The sequence below is a fragment of the Vombatus ursinus genome, unplaced genomic scaffold (genome assembly GCF_900497805.2).
Source record: "Vombatus ursinus unplaced genomic scaffold, bare-nosed wombat genome assembly UNPS02014778.1, whole genome shotgun sequence".
Taxonomy (NCBI): domain Eukaryota; kingdom Metazoa; phylum Chordata; class Mammalia; order Diprotodontia; family Vombatidae; genus Vombatus; species Vombatus ursinus.
In genome coordinates this window covers 46,800,471-46,826,011 of record NW_020954556.1, presented here as the reverse complement: position 1 = coordinate 46,826,011, position 25,541 = coordinate 46,800,471, and the positions used below count along the sequence as shown (strand labels likewise).

General features: G+C 46.5%; 1 protein-coding gene across 1 annotated transcript in view; it reads left to right on the top strand.

Annotated features, from left to right (window-relative positions):
- Positions 1–25,541, top strand: part of TTC7A (tetratricopeptide repeat domain 7A) — a 202,809-nt gene that overhangs the window by 98,610 nt on the left and 78,658 nt on the right. Inside the window, exons 12-14 of the mRNA XM_027865179.1 lie at positions 19,409–19,526; positions 21,299–21,356; positions 24,363–24,435. Coding sequence (XP_027720980.1) covers positions 19,409–19,526; positions 21,299–21,356; positions 24,363–24,435 — 249 coding nt within the window. The remainder of the gene's footprint in view (positions 1–19,408; positions 19,527–21,298; positions 21,357–24,362; positions 24,436–25,541) is intronic.

Genomic DNA, 25,541 nt, shown 5'->3' with positions numbered 1-25,541 from the left:
TCCAGGGTCAAGTATGACCTACCGTTTGAAGCTCTTCACAACATAAGCCACTTCTTATGCTTTATTTCTGATGCCACACAGCCTCGAGTCCAGCTGCATGGGTACACAAGACGCTCCATCTCCTGAATCCGTGCCATACCCAGAATACTCTCCTTCCCCTACTCCAACTCCTAGCTTCCCTGGCCTCTCAGTACTCAGCTCCCGACCCATTTTCTGCAGGAGGCCTCTCTTGGTCCCCTAGCCCCTGGTCCCTTCCTTCTGAGGTTGCCTCCAATTTCTGCTTGGTTGTCAGAGTGGTCTCCCTCAAGTACGGGTCTAGCCATGTCGCTCCCCCCCTCGTTGGTGGCTCCTTATGTCCTTCAGGATTAGATGCAAATCCTCTATTTGGCCTTCATAAGCTGGACCCTCCCCATCCCTCCCCCACCCCATATGTTCTGAAGTCCAAAGACACTGGCCTCCTTGTTGGTCCAGGCACAAGACGCTCCCTCTCCCAACTCTGGGCATCTTCCCCTTGCCTGGAATGCTCTTCCTCCTCATTCATCTCTCCCTCCGACTTCCCTGGCTAAAATGCCCCCTTCCACAGGAAGCCTTTCCTAATCCCTCTGAATTCCAGTGCCTTCCCTCTGTTGATTATTTCCAAATTACCCTGTGTAGAGTTGGTGTGATACAGTAGTTGGTGGTGGAGGATGGGGCTTTTTCTCTCTGACAATAACTGATAGAGTCTGTAATAGCCCTAAATCATTATTTTATTCTTCAGAAGGTGGAGAAAGTGAGAACTGCTACTTTGTATGTATATGGTGAAGCAGCTGGTGGCACATTGGATAGAGTGCTGGGCCTGTAGTCAGTCAGAAAGATCTGAGTTAAAACCTGGCCTGCTCTGTGACCATGAGCAAATCACTTGACCGCTGTCTGCCTCAGTTTCCTCAGATGTAAAATAGGAATAACAATAGCATGTACCTCCCAGGGTTGTTGTGAGGATGAAATGTGATATTTGTAAAGCACTTACTTTGCACAATTCCTGGCACAGAGTAGGTGTTTAAGAAATGCTTGGTCCTTTCCCCTTCTCTAGCTGTCTCTCCCCCCATTAGATGGTTAGCTCCTTGAGAGCAGGGACTGACTATCTTTTACCCTTTTTTGTACCCCAAACACTTAGTACAGGAGGGCCTGGCATAGAACAGGCAATTAATAAATGCTTGCTGACTGATTGACCCTGTATGGGTCTTTGATGTACGTGGTTGTCTACATGTTCTATCCACCATTAAAATGGGAAAACTCCTTGAGGTCAGGTAATTTTTTTTTTCTTTCTTTGTATCCCCAGTGCTTGGCACATAGTAAGCATTTAATAAATTTTTGTTGTATTAACTGTCTGTGGACTAATGAGTTCCTCAGAGTTGGCCAGGACTTTGGTGTGGCAGTCAGATTGTGGGTAAGGGGTGGGGCACGGGGTCAGGTTAGCTTGTTCTCTATAAAGGCCGAGGAAGAAGGGATAGAGGGGGCCATCAGCCAGGAACACACTGTCCTTAGGGACTGATAAGAGGAGGGATCTGAACCAGGCTGGGAGGGAGAAGGGGGAAGGCAGGTGCTGGGGCAGGTTCAGAGGGCACTTCAGCACCTCCCCCTGTACCCATTCTGCCCTGCCTGAGCCCACTCAGACTTGACCAGGGCCAGTGGTTGGGAGCCAAGTCTCCGTGTTGGCCCTAAACACCAGCTTCTGAGGCTTGAATTGGTGGTTGCTGATTTGGCTCTAGTTTGGGGGATGGAGGGAGACTGAAGTAGGCACATTTGAAAAATGAGTTGGGCCGAGTGAAATCCAGCTGGATGGCCATGAGCCCAGAAGCGAAGCACCTGCTGTCCTCTACTTCCTTGTCTGTGTGCCCAGGTTTCGGGTTCATGCACATACCAAAAAATGCCAGTGTCAGAGGGTAGACTTGGCTGGATCATCCTCCTATCTCGGGGTGAGAGAGAGGGGGAGGGGGAACACCCAAGGTCACAGGCTGGTGACTAGCATCACGGGGAGAGCACGGGGAGATTAGGGGGCAAGGGGGAGAGAGGCAGAGGGGAAGAATCAGGCTGACCAGAGGCCATGGGCGCTGGTGGATTAGCTGGTGGCTTCTGTCTCCCCCTCTTCCTGGCTTGGGGAGAGGGTTTGGACTGGTGCTTAAGCTTCCTGACCTGACACTGAAACCAGAGAGGGAGTGAGCAGGTGCATGGGGTGGGGCTTTCCGGGAGTCACTGTACACCAATGACTCCCAGGTCTGGTGTTGGGTTCCCCAGGAGATAGATCTCTGTTTACCTTAAAGGGAAGAAGGGAAAAATCTTCTTAAAATAATTTTTCATGTTATAAGTATATTAATATATATAATTATGTATATAAATGTACACACATATATATGTGGATATATAAGATAAACTTTAATTTTAGAAAATATGGATCTAAAGAGTCATTAACTCATAGGGTATTGAAACTGGAAGGGACCTTAGAGATCTTCTCATTCAAAGTTTCCCATAACCCTGAGGTCTATGCACTCCCCCCCCACCAATATCTTGATAACTATATTTCAATATATTGGTTTCCTTTGCAATCCTATGTATTTTATTTTATGCATTTAAAACTTTTGTTTTGAGAAAGGGTCCAAGACTTGACCAGATTGCCAAAGAGATCTGTGACCCCCCCAAAAAAATTAAAAACCTTTTTAGTTTCTAGGTTAATAGCTTGCAGGTGAAGCAGCTGAGGCCTCGAGAAGGGAAAACTATTTGGAGTCAGTATTAGAACTCGGGCTTCCTGGCTCCCAAGAACAATATCCTTTATATATAGCACTTTTAAGGAGGGAAAAAGATGGGTGAATTGTCTCTAATGTCTTGTTGGGGGAGGGAGCAGCTAGATTGGAAGGGAAGTGGATATGAAAGTCCATCAAGTGAATAGCATGTTGTATCCCTCCTAGACTGGGCCTCCCTGTTTTACATGATTCCCCCATTCTAGCACCTGGCACAGTGACTTAGATTTAGGAGGTCTTTGACAGAGAACTGTTTGATTCAGGATTTTGATGAACTTTGCTTGGTCTTCAGAGGTTAGGCAGGGCCAGGAAAATGGGTTCTTTGTGCGCTGATGAGAGGTGGGTACCAGTGTTAGCCCCAGTTCAGCTAGTTTATGGCCATTAGGAAGGTCCTCCTATCCCACCTGCCTGCCCTGGGATTCTGTCAGTGGGCCTGTGATCTGGTCGCTATAGAGACTGTCTCCCAATGTGCTGGTCACAATGTGTCCACACCTTCTCATCCTATGTGATTCTTGTCCATGTCCCCATAGAGCCTTCACAGGAGGTATAGCCCAAATGCTTGGGGATCTTCCTCTAGATTTCATGATGTCGGGTGCCAGTGGAGTACATCTGGTAGCTAACCACTGGTTCTCCATCACTCTCCTTCCATAACTGATCCGCCTCCTTTTCTCCTCATCAAGGCCCTTCATAACCTAGCCCCCTGTCACCTTTCCAGTCTTCTTATACCTTATTCCCTGACACATATTTGGATCCAGTGACACTGGCCTCCTGACTGCTCCACAAACAAGACTATTTTGTGGATCAGGCATTCTCCCATGCCTGGAGTGCTCTCTGTCCTCTCCTCCAACTACTTAATTTCCTTGAATCCCAGTTGAAATCCCTTCTTTTACTAGAAGCTTTCCCCAGTACCTCTTAATGAATGTGTATAGCTTGTTTTATATATATTCTCATGATGTTTCCTCCATTAGATTGTAAGCTCCTTGAGGGCAAGGACTGTCTTTTGCCTCCTTTTGTATCCCTAGTGCTTAACATAGTGATTGGCAGATAGTTGGTGCTTAATAAATGTTTACTGATTGGTGGACCTCTCTGAGGGACAGTGGATGGAGTGTTAGGCCTGGAATCAGGAAGACTCATCTTTGTGAGTTCAAATCCAGTCTCAGATACTTACTAGTGTGTGAACCTGGGCGTGTTACTTCACCCTGTTTGCCTCAGTTTCTCATCTGTAAAATGAGCTGGAGAAGGAAATGGCAAACCACTCCAGTGTCTTTGCCAAGAAAACCCCAAATAGGGTCACAGAATCAGATACAACTGAAATTGTTAAACAACAGACCTACCTGATGACATCATCCTCACCGCTTTTATGAAAACTTGCCATGTTTGAAATGGAAGCACTTATCTTTCCCCCAGACCCCCCCCTTCCAAACCTCCCTATCCCTTCTATCAGAGGCACCAGCATTGCTCCAATGGCTCAAGGTCATAATCCTGGCATTGGCCTTGGCACCTTGCTCTCCTTTAACCCTCATATCTCATCAGTTGCCATTTCTCCCTCCATAAGATCTCTTGCCTGACCCTTTCTCTCACACAGCTACCACCTTAGCTCCTCATCTGTCACCTGGACTATGGCTGTGGCCTTCTAATTGGCCTCCCTGCCTCGGATCGCTCCCTGTTCCAATCCATCCCACACACTGATGCCAAAGTTATTTCCCTTAAGCAAAGATTCCTTCCCCTACTCAGTCAACTCCTATGACTCCCTATTGCCTAGATCATGTATAAACTTATATCATTATATATATGTGCATATACATAAACTCCTGTTTAGATTTTAAAACTTTCATAACCTCTCCCATGCTATCTTCCTTTCCTCAATGAATATTTAAAAAGGGGGGAGGAGAAGCTAGGTGGTGCAGTAGATAGAGTACTGGTCCTGTAGTCAGGAGGACCTGACTACAGGTCCAATCTCAGACCAGACACTTGAAACTTACTGTAAGCTGTGTGATCCTGGGCAAGTAACTTACCCTCAATTGCCTTGCCAAAAACAACCCCCTCCCCCCCCCCAAAAAAAGGCAACCAAGAAAATATCACTAACTAGGAGACTTATTTGCCTTCTTTTCTATCCCTGCCCAATTTTTATAATAATAATCTTCAAGCATATTGAAGGCATCCTTGATGAAGATTTGATAAAGGATTGGGCCTTCACAAACCATAATCTCCAGTAGACTACATATTTATGGCCACACAGTTGACTGAAAGATACAGAGGATACAGTGTTGCTTTGGGCTTATTATTTGCTGGGTATAAAAAAAAGCGACTTGGGGAGAAAAAAGAAAATGCACCTTCAGAAGAGTGTATTTCTGGGCCTGTGGCCCAGATCAGGAACAACCCATAGGAGGGAAGTCTGAGATAAAGGAGGGAGGGGGCGGGGAGCTGGATGCTTTGTAAGCAGAGTTTTCCAGGCCTTTTAACACACTCTTGGCTTTGTGGAGGCAGGACTCGCTCCCCAAAGTCAGGCCTCTGGACACCCAAAAAGCAAATGGTAAAAGGACATTCAGGGGAAAATCTGATGTGCCCAAAGAAATACTGAGGCAGGAGTTCTGAGACAAGAGCCTTACAGGAGGGTTTAAAGCAGAGGACCAAGAAAGATGTATTCCATGGAAGTGGGTTATCCTAAAGCACAAGTTAGACTCCATCACTTCCCTGCTTAATAAGGATCACTTACAAGTTTCTGTGTTTGGCATTCATGCCCTTTACAACCTGGCTCCTGCCTGCGGTATTACACATCTCCCCACTTGATTCTGGGGACAGCATTCTGGCCAAAGCCACTTTCTTTCTATTCCTCCCTCAGCACATTCCATCTCCAGCCATGCCCATTCCTGAAATAAACTTCACTGCCCACTTCCATTGCTTAGACTCCCTCACTTCCTTCCAGACATCAGCTTTTCTATGAGGCTTTTCCAGAGCCCCCAAGCTGCTAGTGCTTCCCCTTAAAAAATTACCTTGTATTTACTTTATTTTATTTAATATTTAAATTGCTTTAATTTAATATTTAAATTTAAATATTTTCCCCATTTCAGAGTAAGCTCCTTGAGGGTAGGGATGATTTCATTTTTGTCTTTGAAGCCTCAGCATCTAACCCAGCTCCTGACTCATAATAGGCACTTAATGCATGGTTATTGATTGACTGCTGTTGCTTTTGTCCCATCCCCTTCTCCAGCAAGCAGGGAAAGAAAATAGGTAACATGGGACTTTTGTAAGACAAGAACGTTTACTGCTTCTCCCCCTCCCCCTCCCCTCCTTAGTCATCTGTGGAGAAGTTAAATTCTGATGTCACAGAATGTGTGTCACTTGTAATGTTAGGATCAGACAATCAGCAAGAATTTTTTTTAAGTTAATAAGCAAAAGTTTTTTATTTCTTTTTCATACAGTATTTTTACTTAATACTGACCTAGATATAGCCTATGACCACATACTTAAACCAAATTTTAGTTTTTATTTTTTTCTGTAAATAGCATTTTATTTTTTTCCAATTACATGTAAAGATAGTTTTCAACATTCATTTTTAATAAGATTTTGAGTTCCAAATTTTTTCTCCCTCCCATCTTCCCTCCCCAAGGCAGCAAGCAATCTGATATAGGTTATACTTGGGCAATCATGTAAACATATTTCAACATTAGTCATGTTGTAAAAGAAGAAACGGAACAAAAGGGAAAAGCCACAAAAACAAACAAAAAAAAGTGAAAGTATGTTTCCATCTGCATTCAGACTCCACAGTTCTTTCTCTGGATGTGGATAGCATTTTCTATCATGAGTCTTTTGGAATTGTCCTGGATCATTGTATTGCTGAGAAGACCTAAGTCTATCAAAGCTGATTCTCTCACAGTGTTGCTGTTACTGTGTACAATATTCTTCTGATTCTGCTCAGCATCAGTTCATGTAAGTCAAGGTTTTTCTGAAATCTGCCTGCTAATCATTTCTTATAGCACAATAGTACAATACAATAGTATTCCATTACATTCATTTACCACAACTAGTTCAGCCATTCCCCGACTGATGAGCATTCTCTCCATTTCCAATTCTTGGCCACCACAAAAAGATCAGCAAGGATTTATTAAGCACCTACTGTGGACCAGACACTGTACTAGGTTCAGGCCTAGGTAGCATAGGAAACAAAATGAGGATAACTTTAAAACGGTGGCACAAATGAGATACATTTGAATCAGCAGGGCCCGGATGGCCTAACCTGGAGACTTGGGGAGTCTTGCAGTATTGCTAGTCCAGCAGTAGTGCTTGTTTCTGAGGACGCAGAGAGGAAAGTGTGGAAGATGGTGCTGGTAATCACAGACTGGCCTTCTTAAACTAATGGGCCTGGGACTAGAGTGGAACAACCCACAGGACAATCAATTTGAAATAACGTAGGAGACCACAAAACATGCTGGGTATCAGCCAGCTGAGCCTCGTGAAGAGTGAATGATGCTGAAACAATTCTGTCTCCCCCTGCGGCCGAGTGGTGGACCATGGGGGCCCACAAGGATTTGGGCTTGGGAGGGGGGCTTGCAGCATGGGTCATCAACCAACTGACCTCCAAGAAGGATTTTTATTCTCTCCGTTAAGTTCATTTTAGCATTTATAATTTGCTTAATGTGTATAGGTCAGTGGGAGAGATACAAAGGTAGATGACAATGCACTCCGTGCCCTTGGAGAGCTGACAGTCTGGAAGGAAAGATGTGGCATCCATCCACATAACTGCTGTACAAAATCAAACTTATACATTCATAATGCGAGCTGGGAGGGAGCTCATCCAACCACCTCACTTTGCAGATGGCGAAATACTCAGATGGATTAAGCCAGTCAGTCAATAAGGTGCTTATTATATGCAAGGGACTGTGCAAAGAAAGGCAAAAACAGTCCCTGCTCTCAGGAAGCTCACATTCTAGTGGAGGAGACGGTGTGTCAATAACCAGGTGCACGCAAGATATATTTGGGCAGCTACAGGCCTATCTACTCTATCCACTGTGGTACTGTGCCACAGCTGAAGTCTGGAGGATTCATCTTCCTGAGTTCAGATCCGGTCTCAGACACAAGCTGTGTGACCCTGGGCAAGTCACTGAACCCCGTTTGCCTCAGTTTCCTCATCCGTAAAGTGAGCTGGAGAAGGAAATGGCAAACCACTCCAGTGTCTTTGCCAGGAAAACCCTAGATGGGGTCATGAGGAGTAGGACCCGACTGAAATGACCGACGACAGCAAACGCAAGCTGTTGATACACAGAGTGGATGGAAGGTCTTCTGAGGAGGAAGGGTTCTAGCCGTGGAAGCAAGCAGGAAAAGCTCCTTGGCGAAGGTGGGCTATGAGCTGAAACCTGAAGCTGGCCGAGCAGCGCAGGCGTGAAAGGCGGCCTGGGCAAAGGCGGGAGGTGGCGTGTCATGTGCGAGGAACGCCCCGTAGGCCAGGGCAACTGAACCGCAGAGCGTGAGGCATCTGGAAAGCTGCTGGGGGCCGGGCTACAAAGAGCTTTCCATGCCAAGCATCCTGAAGGAAATCGGGAGCCACCTGAGCCCATGGTGGGGGAGACTGCCACGGTCACACCTGCCCACACCTCGGCAGACCGCTTTGGCAGCTGAGTGGAGGCCTACTGGAGCTAGGGAGAGGTGAGAAGCAGGGAGGCCATTGGAACGGTAGTCTGGGTGGGAGGTGATGGAGGCCTCCTGGTGGACGCATATCAAACAAGATGTGGAGAAGTGAAGAGGAAAGGACAGCTTGCCCGGGTTCACACCAACAGTAAGTGTTAGAGTTGGGGGATTCACACCTAGGTCCTCCAACTCCCAAGGCAGCTCTCTGCAAACGTTATGAGAGACAGTAATGATTCATTTTGGCTTGTTGTAAGGAGGAGTATAAGGTAAGGATGCAAAAGTACCAAACTGTTAAGGCCCTTGAATGCCAAGTTAAAAATTTAGCCTTAGCGTTTAGACTTTTATGTGGTAGGACATAAAAGCCGTTGAAGAGTTAGCCTCAAAGAACCTGGGTTAGAATCCCAGCTCTTTCCCTTAATAGCTGTGCAACCCTGGGGCAATTCACTTAATCTCTACTGGCTTTGGTTTCCTCATCTAGAAAATTAGAGGGTTGAACTAGATCAGAAGTGGCAAACTTATGGTCTGTGCCCACTTCCAAGTGCAGCTTGAACCAGATTAAAATTTAATTGGGAAATGTTTTAAAAATAAATGAAAATACAGTGAAATACAATATTAGTTTTTAGTTTTCTAAGTTAATATGCAGTCCGCAGGGAGCCATTTCTATTTGAGTTTGACACCATTGATCTCAATGACCTTTAAAGACCTATTCAGCCCTGAATCTTGATCATATATTCAGATTTCTGAGGAGTCCAGTAATTAATTGTCTCAGCATTCTTGTTAACAAACTCGGAAGAGATGGTGGGCCATACTAACGTTCAGATGGTGCTCAGATGGTGCTCAGATGGTTTTAGAATAATCTCAAGGGCTAACCATGTCTAAAGAATAGGAGACTGGGACCACTATGGTCTAAACACCTTTATTAGAGAGCTCAATGATGAAATCGAGAACATTTGTCAATTATGAAAGTTGGAATTGTCAGCACTAAAATAAGTGTAATGATGATACTGTACATGCCTATATCACTGTCTCCTTTGTCTCTGGTGGTCCTTACAACACCCCTTTGAGGCAGACAAGGATACTCTTAGTTAGTCCCATTTGACAGGTGAGGCTGCTGAGACTCGGGTTAAGTGGTTAAGCAAATCGTCCAAGCTCTCATGACTGTTTGATGATGAAGATAAGACTCTTCCAGTCCTTACCAGTCTGATTAAAAGGTAAGAGCCAGAATTCGTCAGTGTCATTGAAAGAGGGTTGTACAATTTTTTTAAGCTGTCATTGCCATGAAGACTTTTTTTCCTGTTGCTGAGTGGTTAGTGCAGTTTCTGTGCTGTGGGGGGTCATCTTAAACATCTTTTTAAAGCACGTTTTTGCTTTTAATCATGGCATCAGTGTGTCACAGTTTCAGAGTTAGAAGGGACCTCCCTGACTGACTAGTCCATCCCTTTCCGGGGGGACTAGAAGAACAGAGATAGGAGTTGTTTGCCCACTGCTTGGAATGTCTCCTGTCTATCTCCTGCCCAGCCCCAGCCTGTCCTCTTCCATGCAACCTTCCCTGTGATTATTTTAGCTCCCATTGATCTCCAAGAAACACAGAAATAGGGAACCGGAAGGGACTCCGGCACTGTCACCTCCTTATTCTTGGAAGCTATGCCTCACATCGTGTAGCCCAAGATTGGGTGCCCCATCACACTGCTGACTTCAGGGGAGCTTGCAGGCCACTGAAACCCCCAGATCTTTTTTTTTTTTTCAGGCTGTTTATCTAACCGTGACTCCTGCAGCTTGTAAAAGCTTGTAAAGCTAACTTGTTGGACCCAAGTGTAAGACTTTTACACTAGGTTTCATCTTATTTGATTCATTCCAGCGTTCTCGTTGGTCGAGATCTTGTTGGGTCTTGACATGCAGTACATTAGCTCTCCCTCTGATGTTCAGAGTGGAGAAGCATTCCTCCAATATCCATTCTCCAAGTAATTGATAAAAAGTATAAGCCAGCACAGAACCAAGCATGGATTCCTGGGCACACTAGCTGTGCTGGAAACCTCCAGTCAAGTTGACATCGATAACTGTGAGTAATTGTTCAAAGTCTTGGTTCTATTTAATCATACTATCAGCTAGCCCATCAAATCCAGTAAGAGTCTGTAAAGACCAGAAGCGCCCCACGTCGGGGCCTGCAGCTTATCTGTAGTTCAACGCCACTGACCGACACTACTCCTCTAATCTTCCAGTTTAACAACCTCATCAAAAAAGGAATTAAAGTTAGCCTGGCAGGACCTCTTTTTGGTGAAACCATGCTAGCTAGCTCTTTGTCTTCCCTGCTTTGTTTTCCAGGGGTCCACTTACTATCTCTTTCTCTCTTTCTCTCTCTCTCTTTTTTTTTTTTTTTTTTGAGCGAGGCAGTCGGGGTTAAGTGACTTGCCAGGGGTCACACGGCTAGTGACTATCATGTGTCTGAGGCCAGATTTGAATTCAGGTCCTCCTGACGCCAGGACTAGTGCTCTATCCACTCACTATCTCTTTAATGATACTTTCTGGACTCTCCCCAGGAATTGAAGCCTAGGTCACCGGCCTGTAACCTTCAGACTCTGTCTTCTTCTTTTAAAAACCTGGTGCTGTGTACCCTTCCTGCCCCGCCTGTTCTTTCAGATATCCCAGACACTGGCTCAGCAGTTTCACCCATTAGTTTTTATAGGAGCCAGGGATGGATGTAGTTCATTTGGGTGAGTGGACTCTAGGACCCTTGGGGCTGCGATGTGCCCTCTTACTGTCTCTTTACTTACTTTGAGTACCATTCAAAGGCCATATTCCTTGGCAGAGAAAACAGAAGCAAAACAATAATTCCACCAGCTTTGCCTTCTCCGTGTTGTTGGTTATCATCATCCCATCTGTCCCCACCAGTGGGTCTGTCTGTTCTTTGGTCTTCCTCTTTCCCCCAAGATAGCTTTAAAAAACCTTTTTGTTCTCTTTAGCGTTGCATACCAATTTTTTATTAATTTGAGCTTTAGTGCCCCTGATACTATTCCTGGAGGACTAGGTCATACATTTGTATTTTTTCCTACTGTTACCAGCCCTTGCTTCCTTCCAAAGGCCAGACTTGTGGTTTTATTAGTATAAGGAACTCCCATGTGAGGAAACTCCCTCTACTGGTTGCAGGTTGGCACTTCTGCAACTTGGAATCTTAGAATGTTGCCTGGAGCAGAGCTCCTGCCCCACAGGACTCAGGACAGTGGCCCAACCAGATTAAAATGTAACTTGGGGGGGCAGCTAGGTGGCGCAGTGGATAGAGCACCAGCCTTGGAGTCAGGAGGACCTGAGTTCAAATCCAGCCTCAGACACATGACACTTTTTAGCTGTGTGACCCTGAGCAAGTCACTTCACCCAATTGCCTCACCCAAAAAAAAAAATGTAATTGGTAACCAGTTAATAAAATAGAGAAAAATGTGGTAAAATGGATCATGTCATTAGGTGGTTTTCTAAGTTAGTGTTCCACCACAGAGATCCTTATGTATGGTTTAGTGTCCAACCCCTTTGTTTTCTGGATCAGAAAACACCCAGGAAGGTTAAATGATTTGTCCAAGGTGAGGTAGTGAGAGGCACAGCTGGGATTGAAGCCCTATTCCTCTGACTTTCAATCTAGCATTCTTTTCATTCTTCCAAATCTGGCATTTCCTCAAGTTCCTCTTCTGTAAAATTTGGATAAAAATATTTGTAGTACTTCCCACCTGAGGTTTTTGAATGAATGAAAAACAATTTATTAAGCACTTGCTGTGTGCCCAGGCACTGTCCTGAGTTGGGGGGACAAATATAAGTGAGTAAAACAGTCCTTGCCTGGAGGAGTTTGCCTTCCAGTAGGGGAAGGGGTCACCTAGAGGAGAGCTGGAAGGGGGGAGAAGGCCGGAAGTGATAAGGTGGCTGGGGTCTGGCAAGATCAGGCAGAACCTCTCAGCTATCAGAGCCCAGGGTCCCAGAGGACAAGTCTGAGGATCCAGTGAGATGATGAGGGAAAAACGCTTTGTAAACTTTGTTATTGTTGTTGAGTTGTTTTTAGTCGTATCCAACTTTCTGTGATCCCATTTGAGATTTTCTAGGCAAAGATATTGGAGTGTTTGCCATTGCCTTTTCTAGCTCATTTGACAGATGAGGAAACTGAGGCAAACAGGGTTAAGTGACTTGCCCAGGGTCACAGAGATAGTGAGTGTCTGCAGCCAGATTTGAACTTGGGAAGACGAGTGATAGTGATTCCAAGCCCAGTGCTCTATCACTGTGCCACCTTGTTGCCACTTGTAAACCTTAATGTCCTGTATAAATATTAGCTGATAACCTTACAATTATTCACAGCACTTAATTTTATCCCTCTCAGTGCCTAGCAGGACTAGGCATACAAGTGCTTAGTAAAGATTAATTGCTTGGTTGATTCTTCTCTGACCAAAACCAGCAGCCCTTCCTAGCAATCCAGCGTGAAGGGTACATCACGGCATGGAGGCAGCATGGTATTGGAGATATCCATGGCACTGTGGAAAGAACACTGGAACTAGAGTGGGAGAGATTGGGTTCAAATTTCTGCTCTATCATTTGCTACTTAATGTAATCTTAGGCGAGACATCTGACCTCGTAGAGCATATTTCTTCATCTGTAAATGAGGGTGCTGGATTAGATGATCCCTAGCCTGGGCCTGGCAGAGGAGACAGAGAGTGGCAGAATTCATCCCTACCTAATAACACACAGGTCTTCCAGTCCCTGGTGAAGTGGACAGAAAAGCAGTGCGGCTGAGGAGATGGGAGGGTGGACTTAGATTCAGGAAGCCCTGGGCACCCATCCTGCCTCTAAGGCAAGTCACTTAACTTAATACCTGTGTTACCTATTTCACAGGATTATTGTGAGGCCCAAAGCGGATAATGCAGGTTAAAGTTCTTTTTCAGACTTTAAATAGAATGTTTACTTTTTCATAAGAAATAATGATTATGAAGAAATCAGGCTGCCTTTGTTGAACTGATGCAAAGTAGAGTATGCAGAACCAGGAAAACAGTATATACACTGACTATGATAGTGTAGACCAGAAGTCTGCAGCACTCCTGAGTATGGCCAGAACCAAATGAAAATATAATTGGGAAATATTTTTTTAAAAACAAAAATGTAATGGAACATAGGTAATGTTAACATGTAGTTTTCTAAGTCAGTATGTGGTCCACAGGGACTCTTATGTATAGTTTGTTGTTGAGTCATTTTTCAGTCGTGTCCAATTCTTGTGGCTCCATTTGGGGTTTTAGTGGCCCCCATTTGTATTTGAGTTTGACACCACTGGTATAAACAGCAAGAACAAAACCAAACCGAATGCAGTGTAATTATAACAAGGAAGGAGAGATGGGAAAAGTTGTCCCTCTTACCTTTTTTACAGAGATGTGAAACTATCTGGGTTAAACATTGTCTATACTATCAGATGTGGTTGACAGATTAGTTTTACTGAACTACTTTTTTCTCCTTTTTTTAATTCTTTGTTTTAAAGGATGGCTTTCTGGGTAGAGAAGGGTTATGTTCAGAAATGAAGGTGATTTTAAAGCAAACTATATAAAACCCTTTAGAAAGCTCCATATTAATGGTTGTTATTATTATTGTTATTATTTAGCAGGGTATAAGGTAAAGCTACCAGCTTAGGTGTTACAGCTTCAAATTAGCATCTTGATCTCACCTCAAGAGAAAATGGGATTTGGGCTCTGTGCCACCAGGAGGATTTCCTTGCAAGGGCGCGCTTTTCCATATGTTCCTCAGCACGGCATGGAGACCCAGCAGAAGAAATAGTGCTTGAGATTTCATTTCTTAATTAGTGTGTTACTTTTGCTTCCCCTTTGACATGGGAAAGCAGACAGGATACTCACACGACATCCCTAACAGGTATGACAAGTTGCCTTGACCAGGCTTTGTTAGATGTGGACAGAGCCCCTCCCTGAAGACTGAGAAGATACGGGTTCTGGGCCAGGCTGCACTCTCTCTGCACTGCCTGTGGCCTCCCGTTGCCCATGTTGTCTCAAGGTGGCCGCTTCTATTCCCCGAGCTTGGCTTCCTCCTGTAAAACAGGGAAAATCATTCCTCACAGACGTGTCGTGGCTGATAGAAAGCAGTTTTGCTATTTAATGAATAAGCGCAGGAGTTGGGAGTTAGAGACCTAGGTTAGAATTATGCTTTTAAGTTTTTTAGTGCGAGTTTATTAGTATAATTAAGGTACACTTGGGGTTGCTTGGAGAGCCAGGGGTGTTTTTCCTTTTTTTCTTTTATTAAATAAATTTTTATTAAAATCTTTTCTTTCTGATGTCACCAGGATTTCTCCCATTATCCCTCTCCCTTTCCCCTTCCAGAGGGCCTTTCCATATAACAAGTAATATTTTTGAAAAGAAAAGGAGAAAGATGAGGAAAACAATCTGCAGAACATATGGGATGTTCCACCTCTGCAGAGCAAAGGAGCGAGCTAGTGTCCTTTGGGGCCCGCGCGTTCCTTGGGACCTTGCAGCATTCCCTTCTGTTGTCGCCATTTTGCATGTTCTTTCCTCGGCACCGCTTTCTCTCCTCTGCATCGAAGTCTTCCTAGGCTCCTCTGTACTCCTCACCATCACATTCCACTATGTTTGTGTTACCGGCATCTCCTTTATTTCTAGTTCTTGTTACAAAGCCACACACACTACAGAATGATGCTGCTATAAATGTTGTGGTGCATATGGGCAAAGGCGAAGGGTTGATGTGATCCTGGTACACTAATTTTGCTAATTGGTTTCCATAAAGATATGATGGGAGAGGAGATGCCGTGCCTAATACTGGATTGCCTTCAGCTTATGCTTCCACACCTTTCTGTGTTCTGCCATGCCCCTAGTCCCATCTCTTCCATGAAACGGTTTAATTATATAGAAATGATTTGGGAGACACATTCCTGGGCAGCCAAAACTCAGAAAATAAAATGTTAAATTCGGTCTGTCAATGACCTGAAGCCAAGGAATCCTTGTCATGTTATCTTTGTTGTTATCATTTGTGATTATTTCCCTCTCTGCATACCCTTTTGGGTTTTTCAGCCAGTGGACTGCCCTATGGGGGTAGCACGGATGCTTCCATATTTATGGTGGCCCCATAATGACCCAGTGGGTGCCTCTGTATGGTGGTCCCTAGGGCAAAGAGGGATGAGAGGCAGTCTGGTATAATGAAAAGAGGACTGGATTGGTAGTCACAAAGCCTGATTTCAAATCCCAGCTTTGCTCTTTGCTGCCTGTGAATATGGAAAGTCACTTTTCTGCCCTGAGCCTCAGTTTCTGTATTTGTAATATAAGGGGATCGGACTAGGTGCTCTTTAAGGGCCCTTTTAGATTGTAGATCTTGGGATCCTGTGAAGGGTTGGAGGTCCTCTCCCTCCTCTGTGGTAGCCCCAGGTAAGGACGGTGAGGGGTGCTGGGGCCTGGTAAACAAGGTGCCGCACTTAGAGGCAGGAAGACTTTTGTTTGAATCCCATCTCAGGCATTTATTTACCTTTGTGACCTTGAACAAAGGCCTAATCTAAAATAATTAAGGGTCTACTCCTCAGTTTCCTCGTGTGTAAAATGGGGGTAAAAATAGCACCTACTTCCCAGGGAAGTGCTAGTATGTGTTGTGACTATTAAATAAAATAAGGTATGTACCCTAAGTCTCCTTGCATATCTTGAAAGACTGCCTACAAATGTAAGCTATTCTGTGATGTATAGGTCCTGAACTCCCCGTGGATGCCCTGGTTTGGTCTGTGGGATGGGGTGGGAGTGGGAGGCTGAGGTAGGAGTGTCCAGGGCCTGTGGCCTCCATCTCTGCTGGGAAAGTACAGTCCCTTTCTGTGCTGTGGGCACAGCTCTGTGGTGGCCTTCGAGGGTCCTAGTGTTGGCTGGAGTGTCCTTTGTGAATTACTGGCCCTATCCTGGGCTTGTCCAATAGCTATCTTAGGATTAGTCTGAGAATTAAAGGTTTCTAGGCTGGCTTCTTCCCCTTGCTACAAGTCAAAGAGTAAAAGGCCGTTTGTGTCTTTGGTTACTGGCCCTAGTTAAGTCAGACTTCTTTGTTCTGGTGGGGCTTTGTTATAAAACAGTGATGATGACAATAATAATAAAACTTAGTTTTTACAAGTATTTACAAAGCACTTTACATAGCTCATTGGATCCTCACAACAAACCTGGGAAGTCAGTGCTATTATTGTCCTCATTTTACCTATGTTACCTGTTTCTGAGGTTAAATACCTCATGTGAGCGCAGGGTCACACAACTAGTAAGTGTCTGAGGAGAGACTTGAACTCGGGTCTTCCTGACTCCAAGTACAATACACTGGGCCACATCCATAACCTCATTAGACGGACACACGTTGGGGCAACTTTGAAGTGGGGTGTGGCTGTCTTGTTATGTAAGCCCTGTGTTGAGTGGGGGCTGCATAGATGTTTGAGGCAGAATCAGTCTTGCTTGGTTTTTGAAAGCAACCAGAGGCAGCTGCAGTGACAGACAGAGACCCCCTCCAGAAGCATCCCCTGCCTCTTGGGAAGCTGAGGACTGATTGGAGCTGGGCACGAGCACCTCTGAGAGTGAAGAAGGTGAATGTGTGTGTGGGTCAGTGCATTGATGGCTGCACAGAGTACGGAGGAGGAACTTGCTTCTCTCTGTGCTGAGGGGAGGAGATGAGAGAAAGGCAGGGGTCCTACATTCTGCCTGATGTGCTTGAGAGACATGCCTTGTATGTGACACTCAGTCACCCATACTGTGGGTGATGCCTTGGGAGCATGCCAGAAACCTGAGCGTCAGATGTTTGTACTCTCTCCTCTTTCATCTGGAGCAGGCTCTCTAGCTCCCAGGACAAAAACAACCCCAGGCCATTTTCCGCTGGACAGAGAGCTCTCTGTCCCATGTGCCGCCTGGCCCACTCTGAAGAGGCTGCTGGGGCCTAATGAGAGATTATTGTGTCCCAGATCTCCAGCCTCCCTGCTCTCTCCTGCTCCCTGCTCCAGGCCTGCTCTTTTCCCTCCTTTATAGTCTTTTCTCATCCTGGCCTTTTCCTGGGGGAGGTGGGAGCAAAGGATATGAATAAAAGGAAGTTCTCCAGATAAAACATGCCAAGATGAGCAACCAGGTACCAGACCAGACCTGACATTTGGAGAAGGGTGCCCAGAGGCCCTAGGACTTATAGCTTTGCCAGGCATGATAGGCCCGCTATCAACCAGAGTAGTTCCCTCTCTCACAGCGTGGGTTAGGCTAATTTTCTCCAGGAAGGGGAAGAGGGACTAAGCCTGATACCATTCTGGGTGGGCAGATATTGGTGACACCCCAACAGAGACCAGATAGGAGACCACTTCCTTGACTTTCAGGGAAACTCATCCAGCCCATGATGTTGTAGGGGACGGGGAAAACTATAGGAGAGAGGGGTGCTATCACACCCTGTGAACACACATCATGAGCATTTCTGGCTATCTCATTTGGCTCCAGCATTGGAGGACTGAATCAGGGTGACTGCTCGGTGCTGGTCTTGGGCAGAAGGGCCCAACTGGACTCCGTTCCTCAGTGTCCTGGAGCAGGAAAAACCATGGGGAGAAAATCCCCACTCTGTTACTTACATGATTGCTGGAAAGGCGATATCTCCTCTCTGGGCCTAAGTTTCCTCCTTTGTAAGACAAGGGGGCTGGATTAGAAGTTCTCTGAGAGGGGCAGCTAGGTGGTGCGGTGGTTAGAGCACCGGCCCTGGAGTCAAGAGGACCTGAGTTCAAATCCATCCTCAGACACATAACACTTATTAGTTGTATGACCCTGGGCAAGTCACTTTACCCCAATTGCCTCACCAAAAAAAAAAACCAAAAAACCATTCTCTGAGGGCTGATCCAGCTCTAAACCCTGTGATCTTCTGGGTCCCTTGCTTGTCTTGGGTCCTCGTAATAGGCCATCCATCCTGCTTGGGTAAAGCATGGTCCTAAGGTTCTCTCCCACTCTCTGATTCTCCATCCAACAAAGTAGACCCTGCTTGAAAAGGCCATTGTGGGGGACCCCTTATCAAGTCCTGTTTCACATGGGCCACAGCGAAGCTGCTCCCCAGCTGTCGCACTTCTCCATGCCGCCTGCTTGACTGTCTTAGCTCAAGGCTTGCCCTTCCTCAAAGCCTCCCACCTGCCCCTTCCCACCCATTTAAAGTCTTCAGGATCCTCTTAGCATTTAGGTATATTTCTCTGTATGACTATAATTCAGCTTTTGTAAACATTATAAAGTTTTGAAGCTGGAAAGGACCTTGGATCATTTCATCCAGCCTCTTCATTTTACAGATGAGGAAACTGAGGCCCGAGCAGTTTTAGTGGCCTGCCCAAGATTTCACAGCCTGTTGATGGCAGAGTCTGGTGAGGGACTGGAAACTCGGAGCTCCTGACTTAGTCTAGTCCTAGTTGCAGTCCACTCTCTACTCTGCCTCCCTACCTCAATTAGCTGCCGAACATTCTAGGCATTAAGATTGAGAAGGGCTATCCGCTTTTATTTATCTCAATTGGAGACAGTGTGGTGGCATGCTGGACCCAGGTTCAGATCCCACCAGATACTTATTAACTGTGTGACCCTGGTCAAGTCACTTGATCCCTACGAGCCTCTTCTGTAAAATGAGGAAGATTGATGATCTCCAGGGTCCCTTCTGCCCTAAATCCATGCTCCTCCAGGTGTGTGTCATTCGTGGAGCTCAGTGAGGAGCTTGGGTACCGTGGCTTGGGGCTTGGGTGAAGAACTGAGGGGCAGGTGAGGCTCAGCTCAGAACAGTCAGTGACCGGAAGAGGGTATACACACACACGATCCCTTTGCCTGCATCTTGTAGCCAAAACCAAGTGATTTTTGCACTTTCAAATCACTGGATTAACTTTGCTCTTTCTTCCACTCCAATTGAGCCCAGCTCATCAAGAGTAGCATTTAATGCTAACACGAATGGCCTGACCACTAACTTTCTTTTCTTAAATTTTACTTGGAGCCCAGTGTGCAGCTTACCCAGAGACCTTTGTTTTTTCATTTTGGCAGCTGGAAGAGGCAGAACAGTTTGCCATGATGGTCATCAACCTACAGGACAAAGCTGGGGAGTTCCTTCCCAAAGGTTATCTGGCACTGGGTCTCACCTACAGCCTCCAGGCAACAGATGGTAAGTGAGCAGGTGATGGCAGAACTCTCCGCTCTCAGGCTCTGGCCTGACAAGTGGAATGGGTGGTCTGGTTTCTGAGGACTCACCTAGCTCCCGGCAAAGCTGGGAGTTGGATCTGGTGTCTCAACTCCCAGTCCAGGGCTCTTTGCACTTAGTTGGTTGATTGACCCAATACCTCGCCTTTTCCCAGGCTGCTTTCTGAGCTTAGAGATTCCTCCCCAGTCCCTCAGGCTGGCTTCCTTACCATCATAAGGTAGCTCCAGAAATCTTACCTCCTTTCTGTATCCTTCCTGGGTTGATTTGAAGGGAGCTAATCCTCCGCCTTCCCTGTCTCATGGTCAGTATCTCTCCTGCTCTCTGTGTACCAGTACTACACCTCTCAGTAAAGGATAAAGAGCATAGCACCTGGCACAATGCTAGGCTCTCCTAGTTTCCTAGTTCTCGTTAAAGGATGATCGTTTCTTCGGCAGTTATCCCTATGGGTTAGTTTATCGTCCAGAGTACACAGATGAACCTTGCTTTACACAAACTCCATTTGTAAGACCATCTCAGTTAACAAATAATGATAGAAGGGCCCTTTTGCCACTAAATCCTATGAGGAGATTATTCATTTTACAAAAAAAGGATGATATGTTTGATGGGATTCAGAGACAAATCCCTTTAGATAACAAGCTTCCCTAATGCATTTTAAGTAAGATTTGATTTACATTCATTTTGCATTTTAACTTTTTAAGAATCCTTCACCCCCATCTATGAGAGGTCTCAGTTTGAAACACCCTAGCATCCTCACATTAACCCCAGGATTTGTCGGGGTGCGGGTTCACAGAACCTGGGTTCATTTTCTTTGGCCCTTATTTCTCTAGGACTCAGCTCTTTCTCTGGCCAGGTTGTAGCTGGAGTGAAAGACTTGCTGCCTAAGCAATTAATAAAAACCAAGTCAAGTCAATAAGCATTCAGCACCAACGATATGCCAGGCACTGAGCTAAGCCATAGATACAAGGGGGGAGACCAGGATTTATGAAGTGTTTGCTTCGTGCCAAGCACTGAGCTACACATGGAGGACAGCCTATGAAAAATGCATGGGTTAACAGATGTGCCGGAGGCTGTACCATCAGGAGTATTTGCTGAACCTCTCTTGTGTATTCAGCCGTGTACTTGGTGATGGGGGCAGAGAGAAACAAGAAAGAGCGGAGTCTGTTTGGCCACATAAGACAGAACAATTCAGAATAGAATATGATTAAGTGTTGAATCTCAATTTGAGACGATGTGTTGATATACTGGACTTAGGAAGAACCCAGGTTCAAATTCTGCCTCACATGCTTGTTAGCTGTGTGACCCCTTCACATCTCTGGCCCTCATCAGATTCTTATTGTAAAGGTTGAGAGGAGGGAGAGCTCAGCATGGGCTAATCTGGGGAGACTTCACAGTGGGGAGAATTGAGCTGGGCCTTGAAAGATGGATAAGGTTTGGGTGGGATAGGGTTAGAGGGAGAGGGACGTGGGGAGCAGTATCCCAGTCATTCTTTCTGGTGAGAGACCTTGCGGTCCTGTTCGTTAGAGATGGGAATTCACCAGCAGGAATGGAGGAGTTGGCGACATGTTGCTTTTGCTAATGTCTCGATGGTTCTTGGCCCTCCTGAATGAGATTGCCAGCCCTAAAAGAACCCAAGTCGTGTTCCGTGCTAGAGGACCGTAGGGGGTGGGAACAGGAGCTGACTCAACAGGCCGTGGAATGGGTCACTCATGGTTGTTCTTCATGCTTCTCTCCTGTAGCAACACTGAAGTCCACACAAGATGAATTGAACAAGAAAGCCCTCGAGACACTAGAGAGGTAAGGAGACCTGAGGTAAGGGAGTAGTGAGGGAGCGGGAAAAGGTGCCAGGCACCGTGCCAAGCACTTTAAAAATGCTATGTCATTTGCCCCTTCTCCTTGACCAGTGTGATCAAGGGGTGCTAAGATGTGTGAGGTCAAAACTGTTTTCACAATAATACTAAAACATTTTAATTCCTAATACAGTTAATAGATACAACTCACATAAACAGAAGCTCTTTAGGGTCCCTAGTAATGTTTAAGAGTGTGAAAGGGTCCTGGGATCAGTTTGAGAACAACTGCCCTAGATTTGTTTTTTAATCACTAATCATCCCTTATGTTGCTATAGCTCTTCATACTTTAAAAAAAAAAATTGTTCAAGACCCTTTTCCTTTTAATTTTTTTCATTCTTTTTTTTAAAATTATCTTCATTTCCAAATATATCTCTTTCACCTCCACGACCCTTTGGGTCATCCCTTATAATAAAGAGTTAAAAAGAGAAAAGGCGGTTCAGGAAAGACAACCAGCATATCAGCTGAGTAGGACAAAGGACTCTTTCTTTCCCACCCGTAGTTCCCCAGCTCAGCAAAGGGAAGGGAGGACCTTGTATCTTTTCAAAGCTCTTATCTGATCCTCGTAATACTGCTCTGACTTATGTTGGGCAGGTATTATCATCACGATTTTACAGTTGGGGAAACTGAAGCTGAGGCTGCAGAGTGGGGTGGATGCAGTTTTACAAGGCTGGTCCCCACGATCTTGGAGAGGTTGGTGGGTGTGGGGGAATCTTAGGGAGAAGAGAAGGTAGACGTCGCGGCCAGTAAATCAGACAACAGAAATGCTGTATTGCTGTTTCTGATGTCTAACTCGGCTTTCCTGGGTCACCCAGGAGCCACATGGAGGCTAATGCAGCCATCTCCCTCTTGTCCTAGCCATGTGGTGTTGCCTTAGCAGGCCTGGATTAGAAGGAGGATAAAGACAGATGATTTATTTGTCCTCCTCCTTTGCTGGCAGCAGGGGTGTGGGGAGGGGAATAATTGTTAAAATTCCCTTTCTATCCATGTCCCTGGGTCACTCTCTTCCCCTCTCACTTTTCCTATCTTCTCCCTTCTTTCCTTACGACCTTCATTCTTTAGCCTGTACTCCAACAGAGCCCATGACGGACACACCAATGGCTCTAATTTCATTTAGAACGTCAGCCCCCAAGTGGTCCAGCTATCCCAGGCTGTGAGAGATTTAGGAGAGACAGAAGAGGAGCCTGGGCCTTGAAGGATGCAAAGGAAGAGGGTGGGGAGGACTTTCCAGAGAGGAGGAGGAACCGAGGTGGGGACAACTAGGGCTTGTTTGGGGGACACTGAAGAGACCTGTCTGGCAGGAGTCTCCACTGCCCTGGACTGAGGAGGAGGAGGAAATGAGGAGAGACAGCCTGGCCTGGCCCCGCCACTCCCAGCTTTGACAGGCTGCCTGGGGCTGCTGTGCTCAGCATTGCTTCAAGTCAGCCCTTTTCTTTTCCGCGCTATCTCATGGGGTTTGGCCTCTGGCCTTGCTCCCTTCTGGGGGGGGGAAGATCTGGGTTTGGGTCCTTCCTTTGATGGGAGGGGGGCCCAGGCCTAAGTGGATAGGAAATAGAACATTAGGCTGGTGCTGTGGGGACAATATTGGACTGGGAGTCAGGGGATCTGAGTTCTGGATCTGCCACTAAGTGGCTGTGTAACCTTGGGAGATTCACCTCACCCCTCTGGGCCTCAGGTTCCTTATTTATAAAGTGGAGATAATAACATCTTCTCCACCTGCCTCCTAGGGCATTGTAAGGACTGAATAAGTCCTGAATTTGTAGTCAGAGAACTGCATTCTGACCTTGCTCTGGTGACCTTGCAGGTCAGTGCCTCGAGCTGCTTCCTCATCTGTAGAATTGTAGGGTTGAACTAGATCAGGCTGTCAAGTGGTGATCACATTGCCCTCTATATATCCTCCTCCTCCTTCCTCTCTCTTTTTTGACCCTATTGTCGTCTCTTCACCACCACCCCCCTTCCCCTGCTTTTCTCTTCCCTATTATTCTGTCTCCTGTTTTCTCACCTCCCCATCAGATGCTGGGATCTGATGACACAGCCTGGAAGACCTCAGGCCCCAAGCGCTCCTTCACACTGTTGGGAAGGTTAAGCTTAAAGTCAGTTTGGTTTTGCTGTTGTGCTTGGAACAAGGCACCCAGGGGCCAAGCAAATAGCCACTTGTCCTCCCTGTTATCCCTGACTCCTCAGTCCATCCCAGGCCACCAGAAACGTTCTTGTCCCCAGCAGCCCAGTTGGATATCAGAAAGGGTCAGGGAACTGTCCCCGAGGTCAGTCATCTGGTCCGTCTGCCGCCTTTCAGCTTCCTGGAATGGGCTTTTTCCATTGCTTGTAATTCCCCTCCTGCAGCTGGGCTTGCTGGGCACTTGAAGGCACAGGTGCCGGCTTCCTCATTCCCTGGCCCCCAGCCTGAACCAAGTTGGAAACATCTGCTCTGCAGAGGAACCTGGCTCTGGGCTCCCTCCGCAAGGAGGGAGGTAGGGAGGCCAGCAGGCAGCTCAGCGAGCGGGCCTGGGAGTGGGGAGGGGGTGGAGATGGATGGAGTTCAGCTTGTCTTCTGTCTGGAGCTACTCAGGGACCCAGCTCAGAGCCCTGGGGCTTTCTCTCTCTCTCTTTCTCTCTCTCTCTCTTTCTCTCTCTCTCTCTCTCTCTCTCTCTCTTTTACCTGTCCTTGAGGACCCGCCCTCTTCCCAAGTCCCCAGTCTGTGCTGGTTGCCTTTCTCACAACCCCTACTGCATTGATATCCAGTCAGTCGTGTTCCAATCTGCAGTTAATTGATCCTATTCTCTCTTGTGTTTTCTTCTCTTTGCTTCATGCCTTCTCAAGCGGAATTATGAACTCCCCCCAGGGCAGGGACCAAGCAGACTCCTTACAGTGCCTAGAATGGGATTAAGTAGGTGGGAGACATTTCATACATACTTGTGAATTGATAGATATGTTTGTTCTGTTCTTCCCATACAGAGCTGAGAGCCTGGCCCCCAATGACCATCAGATCATTCTCTATGTCTCTCTGCAGCTGGCCATTATCAGACAGGTAGGTTGTTGTGATTCATGGTTGCTGGACCCATGGGCTTTGGTCCACCCCCTCTCCCAGGGCATTTCAGGTTCCTGTCTCTCAAGAGATGGCAAGAGACCATATTAAGCATTTGTTTATGCTTTCACCCTACGTCTTTGACTTGGCTTTCTCCAGGAGTCTCGGGGGAACACAGTGACCTGGCAACAATCCTCCTCCCAGGCAGACCTGCAGATCTGCTTCTTAGCTTGGGCCCTTGTTCTGCTGGAAGGCTCTTCCTTCATCTTGGGATGCTGAGTTGAGAGGCCCCACTCCTGGGATCAGGGATAAATCTTTGGAGCTAGGCGCTGGCATTTCATCTGCTGATTATCTTCTCTTGGCAAGCGTGGGGCTCACTGTGGGCCATGGGGGCTCACTGTGGTCCATGCTCTGCCATCCGTGCCCCTGCTCAAATAGACAAACCCTTCTGACTTTTCCAGGCTGATTAGGTGAGCTGTTAGTACAGGAGGGGCAGGCAAGCTGAATCACTCATCGCTCTTGGTTAGCTTTTCCAAGATAGAAGACTGGGACTGGAAGGAACCCAGCCTGGAAGGGCCAAGACAACAATTCCAAAAGAGTGCCTCTGTAGGTGACTTAACTGTGTCTGAACTCTGCAGCTGTGAATAACTGACTTCTAGTGCCTTGTGATCACAGGCAGGTCACTTATCTCTCTGTGCCTCATTTTCTTATCTATACAGTTGGGGGACCAACTGGACGTACACTCTCCATCCCTGTATCCATCCCTATGTCCCTCCCTCTTTCTGTCCCTCTCTCTCCATCTCTGTATCTGTCTCTCCCCTCCCCCATCCCTCTGTCCCTCCCTCCATCTCTGTATCCATGTCTCCCCTCCCCCCATCCCTCTGTCCCTCCCTCTTTCTGTCCCTCTCTCCCTCTCTGTATCCATCTCTCCCCTCCCCCCATCCCTCTGTCCCTTCCTCTTTCCATCTCTGTATCCATCTGTCCCCCCCTCCATCCTTCTGTCCATCCCTCTTTCTGTCCCTCCCCCCATCTCTGAATCCATCTGTCCCCCCTCCATCCCTCTGTCCCTCCCTCTTTCTGTCCCTCTCTCTCCATCTCTGTATCTGTCT